The sequence below is a fragment of the Grampus griseus genome (genome assembly GCF_964374135.1).
Source record: "Grampus griseus genome assembly, chromosome: 6".
NCBI classification, from domain to species: domain Eukaryota; kingdom Metazoa; phylum Chordata; class Mammalia; order Artiodactyla; family Delphinidae; genus Grampus; species Grampus griseus.
Window position 1 is genome coordinate 64,015,486 of NC_139000.1, and position 12,102 is coordinate 64,027,587.

Below are 12,102 nucleotides of genomic sequence, written 5' to 3' on the forward strand. Positions count from 1 at the left end.
CTTGGGTATGTCACCTGCCATCCAGGATTGCTCGTTTGTGAAATAGTGACTAAACTCCCTCCTTGACTGCCTCACAGCTTTGTGTGGAGGAGCAATACACCGGGTGTCAGTGGAGCAGTCACATGGGGAGTATACATTAGCTAGGGCGCCATTATGCTCTATGCGGTCTAACTACCCACAGACTTGCTCAAGTTAGAAGCATTGCTCAACTTTGCAGATGTCCTTCTGGGCTGCTTCACAATAAATTTACAAGTGCTTGTTTTTACAAATGCATTAGAAGACCTGTTGATTGAAAGGCAGAGTAGGAATTTTTATTGTTTCATTTTTTTAAAGAAAAATCTTAATTTTAATAATTTAATTTTAAAACGAAACCTACAAATGCTAATACTATACTTCTTACGTTTCCCTCCTGTTTCTTCCTTTATATGTCTTTAAACCTTTTCCTCTCTGCCCTCTTTCCAACTCAGAAAACGCACAAATCTCACTCATTTCTACTTAAAGTAAAACCAGCCAAAAAGATAACTTTCGATTTTGTTCTCTCTCCTGAACTTCTCCCACTCCTTCTCTTCATAGGCAAAAGCTTCAAAAAAGAGTTGACTCTCACTTTCCCTACTTCCCCTCCTCCCATTCATCTTCCACTGCAGCCTGGCAAGGAACCCTCTAAGCTAAAGGTCTATGATGACCTAACTACAAAATACAAAGGATGCTTTCCAGCCTTTATCCACGTAGACCTCTTTGCAACACCTGGCTCTGCTGACCTCATTCCAGAACTCACCCCTCCCCAACCCCTTGCCCACCTTGCAGCTACCATCTCATTTAATCGTCCTGTCCCTCAAACCTCCATAGCTCTGCATGAAATCATTCCATTAGCTGCTCCTTCAATGTCTGTGTTCATGGGGCTTCCTTCCTTCACTCTCTTCTCATTTGTTTTGCTCTCTCTTGGAAAGAGCACGTACAGTTCATGCCTTCAGAACTACACATATGCTGAAAATTCCCAGTCTACCGATCCAGCCCAGAGCTCTCTCTGAATGCTATGCCCTTAATTTATCACTGCTTTCAGTAATATTTTTTGAATTTATTTTATCCCAGCTTTCAAACTCAGCATTATATAATTGTTGATGCAGTGGTTACCTAGGAAACTATGAGATCAGTTAGAGGACAACTATGAGGGAGGAATACATATTTCTGAAGATAGCTCAGATTTCCATGAGCAGAGACATATGAAATTAAAAAGTAATGTGGAAAATAAACGCCTTCAGATCCTGAGAAGTTATTTTCAACTTCATCTCCATTCCTCAATCCTTATAAATATCGCACCGCTTCCTTATATTGTGAGGGTTGAATCCTAAGACAAACCGCCAAGCCCATGAGTATGGTGAACATACTCAAAAGTAGCTGAAATTTCAAATGCAAAATCTAAAATGCCGAAGACGTGCTGTATAAAGTTTAATCAACCCGTAAGGATAAATGGAAAGCACTTTTTCATGGTATAAAATAAAGCTTTAACAAAGTTGCCTTAATAACCGAGAAAGGAACAACTTACATATTCAAAAAGTGACAACTGGCTAAAATAATTCTAAAATGGGCGTAAAGGAACAGTACTTAGCAATCAAATATGATATTATAAAACACATTCAGTGGAAAGGAAAAATGTCACGATGTATTATGCTTTGAAGTGGGTTACCAAAGAGTAAAATTAATATGATCCCAATTTAGAAAAAAAATTAATATCTCTATATATGAAGAGAAAAAGAAAGAATACACACCCAAAAAACAGTTATGGTGATGGTAATACATATTTTATCTCTCCTTTGTGCTTTGGTATATTTCCTGAATTTTCTATGACAAATGCTTCTTAAATGTACTTTTCAGCCAAAGTTACAAGAAGAATACAATTAGAAAAACAATCACAATACAATGTTCAATGAAAAAGGTATGGCTACATCTATATCAAGGAGCACATGCCTAGAGAAAATACTGGAATGAAATATACCAAAATTCTAACAGTGCTCATAATTCTTCTTTCCTCCATCTTGCCCGATGCTTGGCAATATGGTTACATTATTTCATAATAAAATAAATGGTTAAAATTTTAAAAGATAAAAAAAGGCTCAAGAGGGAGTTGTACCCCAAGAGTTGAATTTGGTTTTGTTTCTGCTTTTATGTAACAGGGTGACCTACTCACTAAATCCCTTAGGAGCTCTGAGACTCCTTCCCTAATTTGTAAAATGGGCACTTATACCTGCCCAGGCCTCTCTCCACCCTACCCATTAGTAAAACACAAAGCCCTATCTAACATCAACACTGCAATTTACCCAAGGGTTGGACTGCTCTCCCCAGTCCCCCAGGAACACCCGCACCCCCCCCTTTCCTGACCTTTTCACATTAGATGTTCGGTGCTGTCCGGATGCCTGTTTTGTATCAAACGATGAGAAGTGTTGGCTGCTTGTTGCCATATCTACACGAGAAGGCCTGTTAATAAAAAGGCAGTGAGGTTGTTACTTCTTTGTCTTACAGGAAAAGTCCACATAGATTAAAGTATACAACACAAGTCCTTCAATTATTTATATTATCTCACTTCCATTTCTTATCAGTTTTGCAAATCAAATAGCAGAATCCACTCAGTTACATGGTGACTATTCCTGAAATACAGCCCCAATAAAATAAACTTATTTTTCTTTATATTCCAGTACACAAAAAAGAAATTAATGAAATCACCCCCCAAAACTCTCCACCCAAAGATAACGTTGTAGCTTGTATATATCCTTCCAAATCTTTTCCCTATCTATCTGTCTATATTTTTCTTGATTGAAATGGAATATTACTGTAGGGGAGAAACAAGTTTTTGTCAACCCTCTTAGGGTCACTGGCTGGGTCTGGAAATTAAACTGACAAAGACAGATCAACAAGAGAAAAGCACACAAAGTTAATTGAATGGTTACATGTACGTGAGAACCTTCATAGGACAATAAAGACCCAAAGAAGTGAGCAGAGCAGAAATCTTTTATACCTTTCTGACAAAGAAACAATACATTTGTCAAGAATTGGAAAAACAAATGGTGAAGGCCTAGGGGTAAATGGTGAAGGAATAGCTTGGAATAAATAAGGGTTAATTTAACAAGATTTGTCTGCAGACTCTGAGCTGTACGAGTCTGTCTCCAGTAAAAACAGAATTTATGTCCCACCTTTAGGCAGAAAGAGGGAACTTTTTCAGTGTTTACTGCTTCTTGATTGCCTTCAGCTCAAAATGATTTTTATGTCAAAGAGGCATACGTATTTTGGGATAACATATTCTGGTTTCCTTTATTATATGCTTACTCTATCCTGAATCTTTTCTTCTCAACAAATACTGAGTTGCTCTATCATAGCTAGTGTCCACATAGCAGTCTACTGAAGAGAGGTAACATAATTTGTTACCTATCCCTCATTTTGAGGCATGCTAGTTGCTCCCAATGTTTGGCAATTATCAATACAAACAATACTGCAATAAGCCCCTTTACTCACTTGCCTGATTATTTCCTAAGGATAAATTCTGGAGTGAAAGGGCAAGTATTTTGTAAAATATCTTATGTTTTAAAAACTGGCTTGTTTCCCATTATATATTTATACCACAGAATGCTGAGGTAACACAGAGGAGCTGGAGACCAATCTGGTTTGCAGAATCTTAGGCCACATTTTGACCTAGATCTACCGCAGAGACACACGCAGAGGCAAGCCTACTGGAGAGAAGGAAACTTCCATAGAGCTTAAGAATAAGCCCTGCCCTGTATATAACAGAATCGTCAACCTCCCACTGACGATTCACCTTAACTGTCCACAGCCATAGAGAAGAGAGGAAAGGGTTATTGACCATCCCTTTAGGAAAGCTTCTTTTTTTAAAATTCTAAGATGTCAATGCCCTTATTGTACATTAAGTGGAGTATGATTATATTCTACCTTCAGACTTCCCAATACCCGGTAATATTTTATATTCAACATTCATCTTTTCTTGAACATGTCAAGTTTCCTAAATTTCATATATCAGGTTAGGGGAAAATCAAGGTTCTTTTCACAAGGGTGGTTGGGTGTGGGTGATGGGAGAAAAGAAAACGCCACGGTTAAGTGGAAATGTAGCTTGAAGGCATGTTATTTTCTATCACAAGAACTTCTTACCAGGAGAATGGAGGAAGCCCTAAGCACTTAGGTAAACCAGACTCCAGGGTACTGACTGACATCTCAGTTTACAAGCAGGGAAAGAGGAATAAGATAGATTCAAAGGGCTGTCTAGCCTTTCGGACCATTCTTGCCTATCCGTTCCCTTACAGATTCATTTATAAGGGCTAGAAAAATATGTTCTCTGAAATGTATATAAAAATGTCCCCATTTCTCATTTGCCTTATCTTTAATTTTAAAATTCTCCCCAATATTGAAATTTTTATATAATCAAAATTAATATTTCCCTTTAATATTTCTGATTTTGAGGGCATACTTAGGAAAACCTCCCCTCCACAAAGATTATATAACATAATTTTACCATGCTGCTTATTTTTTTAATATTTAATGTTGATCCATTTATAATTTGAGTATATGGTACAAGATAGTGCTGTGCATTTTTCTTAATCTTTTGCTATTTTTCCCAAGATAATTTTTAAAAACCTGTATCTTTACCCCAATGATTTGACATACCATATATATAAAACACTAAATTAATTAAGTTCTGCTAAAATCAAGTCTGTTGTGTCAGGTAACTGTTGCATGTTTCAAAGCTACAATTATAGCATCTTTACCAGGCAGAAAACACTTAAATTTAGCAGAACTTAATAATTATTAATAAAACAATACTAGATATTTTTTCATTTTTCTGGGGTACAAAAGTTTAGTTTTTTATGCTTTTCTATACATGTACATTAAGTCCCAGAAATTCTACAGTATTTTAAAATTCATATTAGTATCACAATAAGTACATCATGCTACAAACTGATTTTTTTATTCAGTTTTTTTTATAGACCTAATTCATTCACTTACTAGATAGTAAACTACTATCCAGTATTTTATCAAGAACCTATTTACCCCTTTTTTATGAGAAATGCTTAAATACATAGAGAAAATAATTTAACACACAAGTATATCTAGAATCCACTTTTGTGTACAGTGTGATCTAAATTTAATTGTTTCCCCTATGGATAGGCAATTATCTCAACAGCAATGAATAACTCATCCTTCAGCTACTCAGTAGCTTTGAAATAAGATTAAAAAAAAAAGATTGCATGCCCACTCAATGCCATCTTGGAGCACTGTCTAACAGGCCCACCCAAGGAATATTTCATTCTATAAGGGATATATCCTTGTTTGACTTGCTATTTTCTATTGATTAAGGTCTATATTCTATAAAATAATATGTTAACTTGCAGATTTTTTTGGTCTGGTACATATGCAAATAATTTGGTATGGTTATGGTTTTATTGCCTTGTAGGAGATTAACCAGTTTTGTATATAACAAATCTTATTCGAACATTTTTCCTTCAATTCCCCAAATGCTCTTGGAACGGTTTCACCATCTTGATGATTTCCTCATTGATAAGTAAATGTTTGACATGCGTTCACCCTAAAATTATCACACTCCAACATAATGAATGACGCTGTTATCTCTAACCCAGGGCAGGTTTTCATACATGTACAGGGCAGTTTCAGGCACTCTTTGGATCCATTCACTTATTTGCCTCTGTCTGCACCATTCACACAACTTTCATTAGCTTGGCTTTATTAGATCCTATATGACAATGGGCAAGCCCTCTACTTTATTAAATGCTCTTTGGGGGAGGGGGGTGTCTGGGACTGCTATTGCAACTTCATTCTTATTTACAAGTTTTAGAATCAGTTATTGTAAAGTTCCAAGAAAAGTCCTGCTGAGGTTTTGAGTGGGACTTCATTATATTTTCAGAGATTTTGCAGAGAACTGTAAACTTTACAATATTATATTTTCCACATCTATACACATTTATTCAGGTCTTCTCTTACTTCCTTCAATAAAGGAAGGAAATATACATAACACACTGCACTGAGGTACGTGTACCCTTGCAAAGACGCCATGCTAGATGTTCCTTATATTGCTTTAGTTTTAGAATGTGTACCACCAAAGCAAGCACAGTTAGTAAAATTTTAACTGAAAAAAATGACTTGTCTGTTCCACTTCTGAGCATAACCTAGACGTTAAACTCAAATGTCAGGAAAAAAATGTATTTTTAGCTAGAGAAAACTATTGTTATTGGGTTTATAGAGGCTAAGAAAAACAGTACCTCGTATTTCATTTACAGGTATAGGTATGCTAGAAAATGTGTCCTTATTTTGCCCTGATTTTACTTCTTTAATTTCTGCACGTTTTTAAACAGCTTTACTGATACATTATTCACAGACCATACAATTCACTCACTTAAATTATACAATGTTTTTTAATATTCATAGATAGTATGTCACTTCCACCACAATCTAATTTTACATCTTGTCACCCAAAAGATACTCTATATCCATCCACCAGAAATCGCTTCGCATGTCCCTCCACCTCTAGCCCTAAGAAACCACTAATTTACTTCCTGTATGTACACATTTGCCTATTCTGGATGTTTTATATTAATGAAATTATATAATATGTGGTCTTTCATGACTGGTTTTTTTCATTTAGCATAATGTTTTCAAGAGTCATTTGAGCTGTTGCATGTATCAATACTTCATTCCTTTTTACTGCCAAATAATAATCCATTGCATAGATATAACACGCTTCATTTGTCATTTCATTAGTTTATGGGTATATGAGTTATTTCCACTTTTTGGCTATTATGAATAATGCTATTAATATTCATGTACAAGTTCTTGTGTGGACATATACTTCATTTCTCTTGGTATAGAACTAGGAGTGGAATTGCCGAATCCTATGGTAACTCTATGTTTGACATTTTGAAGAGCTGCCAGACCATTTTCCAAAGTGACTGTGTGATTTTACATTCCCACCAGTAATGTATGAAAGTTTCAGTTTCTCCACATCTCGGACAACACGTGTTACTGTCCATCTTCGGGGGTGTGATGGTATCTTATTGTGGTTTTGATTTGCATTTGTCTAATGACTGGTACTGAGTATCTGCTTAGCTACATATTAACCATTTGTACGTCTTCTTTGGAAAAATGCCTGTTCAGGTTCTTTGGCCATTTTTTAATTGGGTTACTTGCCTTTTTATTATCGAGTGTCATACCGCTCTAATTTTTAATCACTAGGTAGAACTATTCTCAGAGGAAACGCTTACAGCTTCATTTTTTTATACTTTTTCTCTCATTCAAATCATAGTTAGCAGAATCAATTCAAATTTAACTTCCCCCAATAAATCCGATACAATGAGCTATGTTCCTGCACGATGAAATATAAGCTAGCCCATTTAAAAAAGAAAGAAATAAAATAAAATTTCAAAAATTAATAAAAAGACACTTAATATCTTGAGGCTTTTTTAACTTTCCCCTAAAGTTAAAATCTCTCTTTAGGGGACTAGAGAAATGCATGAAGAAAGACCAGTGGGTGTGCTCCAGGAGGCACCATTATGAAACCTACAGTTGGAATGGCGCCCACTGGAGCTATGACACAGGACTCCAGCGGCACCACCGACAGATTTACAGGAAACCTACTGCTTCATATTATTGCCCATATGACCAACCTGTCTTTCTTACCAAAGAAAACTGCTCATCAGACCAAATTCTGTCCCATGGATGATGTTTTCAAATAGCCATTCTCATGGCCAGCGATCAGAGGAAAAAGGGAGGTGCTACTCTTACTGCTGGGAGAGCAGAACAGCCTATAAATTACCAGGCACTCCCCAAATACATGTTACTGTCAACTTCACCCCCTCGCCTGCTATGCTATCAGAATCAAAGGAAACGGGCTTCCCGGTGGCGCAGTGGTTAAGAATCCACCTGCCAACACAGGGGACACGGGTTTGAGCCCTGGTCTGGGAAGATCCCACATGCCACAGAGCAACTAAGCCCGTGCGCCGCAACTACTGAGCCTGCGCTCAAGAGCCTGCAAGCCACAACTACTGAGCCCATGCGCCACAACTACTGAGCCTGCGAGCCACAACTACTGAGCCAGCGGGCCACAACTACTGAAGCCCGTGTGCCTAGAGCCCATGCTCCGCAACAAGAGATGCCACCGCAATGAGAAGCCCGTGCACCGCAACAAAGAGTAGCCCCCGCTCGCCACAACTAGAGAAAGCCCATGTGCAGCAACGAAGACCCAATGCAGCCAAAAATAAATTAATTAAAAATAAATAAATTTTAAAAAAGAATCAAAGGAAAGAAATTTCAACATTTTTTTTTTTTTTGCCATACTAGTCCTATCCTTTAGAGGGAAGATCTAAAAAGCTGAAAAAGGCCAAAGGGCAAGCACCAACACAGGGTATAATTATTCTATTAGGTGAGATACTAGTGAATTTATAAACTAGATAAACTACCCCTAAAAAATTCGTACTTAGACTTATTAAAAAAGGCTTCCTCGATCAAAATTATAAACCTTCATATTATCTGAAGGACTTGGGTGGTTTTTACATTCTTTGTGCTTTTCCATAAAAGGAAGAGCTCAAGGAGGTGGAGAAACTTAACTTGGAAGAAAGAAGGGTTAGAGGAAAGCAGAGAAAAAGAAAGAATATGAGAGCTATTTCCAGACACTTCCCTCCCTTGTTCACTTGGAAGGTTCCAATTCATCCTTCTAGATCAGCTTCTCTGGAGCTGTATCCTACTCCCAAATGATTCAGAAAAATACATAATAGTGAGTATACAGCCAGAGAATAATACACAAATGTAGCAAAATGTTAAAAAGGGATTCAGGGTATAGAGAAGTTCTCTGTATTATTCTCATACCTTTACTCTTAAGTATGGAGTTACTGCAAAATAAGATGTTTTTAAAAGACAGCTCCTGTAGCAAAGGGCAGAGAACAGAGATTAAATAGGAGTGGCCACTAGGCCTCTGGCACCTGTGGACCAGCCAACACCAGTGGAGAATGCCAAGCCCTTGGGGTCATGGGCACACCAACAGGTCCAGCCATCAGAGGTGCTTCAGGAGCAGAGGCAGCAAGGACAGAGCTCACTGCAAAAATAGCCGATGAGACTTCAACCAGAGAGCAACACCCAGACCAGGGCTCCATCCCTGTGTCACTTCCTCCTGCCTCCAGAGGCCATCCGGGAAGGAGGAGAGGGAGGGGGAACCTTTGAGAAGGGAGATGTCAGCCCGATGCAGAGTTTAAGTTTTTACTTGTCTGGGCATTTACCTCTCCTACTCCCCCAAGAAAATCTGAGTCCCTCCGAAAGAGGCTTTCTGAATTTTGAACAGATGATGTCATCTTTAATTGACAACTTAATGGTTTTTTCCCCATCCTCAAGGGAGATGAGAGTTCCAGGGCAAAGTGAGGACAGGTGAAAAGAATAAAAGTTCATTTCTGGATAAAAGAGAAAGCATGCCCAGACCCTACTCACTAAGAAAATGGAGGGTGGGACTTACTGTCTTTTTAGAAAAAATAAAGTACCCCAATAGATGCTGTTTTTCTTGCCCAGAGCCACAGCAAATCACTGACAGAGTTGGAAACTAAAATCAGAGCCTGTATCTTTTCAGCTTCTTTCCTTAGGCAAAGCAAACTGTACTCCACGTTATTTAAAACAAGTAACAATAGAATATTAGTTGGCAAGAGATATACATGGCACCTGTTTCATTTTGCTGGGGTTTTTTTTTTACTCATTTTTTTAAATTTAAAAGAAAATCCCTTCCCTACTGGAAGGTTCTCTTATTTCTAGTGGAAATTTTCTACCTAATCTTTTAACTATCCTTCTTCAGTTCCCTACTGTAGTGCGAATTAGGAGAAAGCATGCTGCAACACAGGCAGAATGCTGGATTCTACCCTAGCTGTGCAAGCAGTGTGACTCTGGACCAATCACTCACCTCTGCCAGGGGCTGGGGGTGGGGTGAGTAGGAAGCAGGGAGGCTACTGTTTAACGTGTGTAGAGCTTCCATTTTACAACATGAAAAGACTTACAGAGGTGAATGGTGGTGATGGTTGCACCACATTATGAATGTATTTATTAATACTACTGCAGTGGTGGTTATGACGGTTAAAGTTTATGTTACATGTATTTTACAACGATAAAAACAAAAACAACAAAAATGGGGGACTTCCCTGGTGGCACAGTGGTTAAGAATCCACCTGCTAATGCAGGGGACATGGGTTCGAGCCGTGGTCCGGGAAGATCCCGCATGCCGCGGAGCAACTAAGCCCGTGTGCCACAACTACTGAGCCTGTGTGCCACAACTACTGTAGCCCGTGTGCCTAGAGCCTGTGCTCCACAGCAAGAGAAGCCACCGCAATGAGAAGCCCACACACTGCAGCAAAGAGCAGCCCCCATTCATCACAACTAGAGAAAGCCTGTGCACAGCAACGAAGACCCAACGCAGCCATAAATAAATAAATAAATAAATTTAAAAAAAAAAGGGGGGGAAAAGCAGCACACACACAAAAGCCAGAAGAGGGCTAACAATACATTTGTCCTGTCTACCTCACAGGGATGCTCTGCAGAAGCAATGCATTCCATTTTGTAAAATCACTTTTTAAACTGGAACATGACATAAATGTGGTGCTGATGTTGTTAGAAGAGTTAAGTGATTGGGGCCAAGAACTTCCCATTAGACAGACCACTGCACTCCTGCTACTCAGCAGTTCAAGTTTCCTGCAGTCACAGCCAGAGGCCACTTAGTGGCACTTCGCCACTTTCCTTAGTCCCTCAAAGGAGGGATGCAGACCCTTTTCAGGATGCAGAGCAAATGGAGGTTTTCAGCATAACACTGAATGGGGGTAACTGTTTATCATTTCTTTTAAAACACCACCTAAAACAAAGATTAGCAAAAAAAGAAATTTCTAAAAAGCAATGGTGAAAACAAGCTTTCCTTTCATTTGTCTCATGATCCATGAAGGAAAGAAAAATTAAGCCTACCCAAAAGTTTTCCAGGCTAGATAATGTGTCTTTCCTCTGGGTTCCATGGTCAGAATTTAAAACTCATCATAGTGGGCTTCCCTGGTGGCGCAGTGGTTGAGAGTCCGCCTGCCGATGCACGGGACACGGGTTCATGCCCCAGTCCGGGAAGATCCCACATGCCGCGAAGCGGCTGGGCCCGTGAGCCATGGCCGCTAAGCCTGCACGTCCGAAGCCTGTGCTCCGCAACGGGAGAGGCCACAACAGTGAGAGGCCCGCATACCGCAAAAAAAAACAAAAAACAAAAAACTCATCATAGTATGATGAATGGTCTACTTTTCAGTTGCTGTGAGTAGCTTACAAGCTTTTTAAGGACAGGGACTCTCTTAGCCCAGAGAAGCTCAATAAAGTTTTGGTTGAATGAATGACATTTGTATTTATTGTATATCTGTCAGCACCCTTGTGCCAAACACAATATCAGTACTTGGCATTTTATGTCACTTATGTAGATCACGGAAAGTATCCATGAATATCATGGAGTCCTCATTCACAAGCAAGCAGCTATCAGTAAATATTACGGCTTCCCCCACAAACATCTATTAGAGGAGACAAGCAAAACACAAGGGGAAACATACAAATACTCAGGTAATTAAGCACCAAAGTTTAATTTTCTTTAGCTCTTCAATGTGTGGCTGTTTTCATAGTGGTGTACTGTATATATTCATATTCAGCCTGTGGTACCAAGTGGGCACATAAAATGCTTTTGTTATACAGGGATGATATTGCCTTTAAAAATAGCTAATATTAAAGATGGGTGATGGCACATAATGCTGTATATTAAGGCCCAGTTTGCTAGCTCATGGCAAGGCTCAAATTCTGACCCACCCAGTAAGCTAAGAAGATAATGACTACAGCCCCAAACCACAAGAGAAAGTCAAGTCTGGGTCCCACACTTCCCTGGTTTCTAAAATATAGTCACCTGTAATGACCTGAAATAAGATATTCTATAACCCACTAATCTAAAACGATCACCAAAGAAATCCATTCATACCACTTGAATGGTCACTAAAGACTTTCCACACCAGGTATTCCCTGGTAGCACAGTGGTTAAGAATCTGCCTGCCGGGCTTC

The 12,102-nt window shown here is 38.8% G+C and overlaps 1 protein-coding gene across 2 annotated transcripts in view; it reads right to left on the reverse strand.

Annotated features, from left to right (window-relative positions):
• The window catches only part of TTC39B (tetratricopeptide repeat domain 39B), a 134,375-nt gene that overhangs the window by 63,809 nt on the left and 58,464 nt on the right, over positions 1–12,102 (reverse strand). The window contains exon 3 of one of the 2 annotated variants that reach the window (XM_082657553.1): positions 2,377–2,472. The exons of the other annotated variant lie outside the window; for it this stretch is intronic. Within the exon in view, the coding sequence (XP_082513679.1) occupies positions 2,377–2,472 (96 nt within the window). The remainder of the gene's footprint in view (positions 1–2,376; positions 2,473–12,102) is intronic. 2 annotated transcript variants of the gene reach the window in all.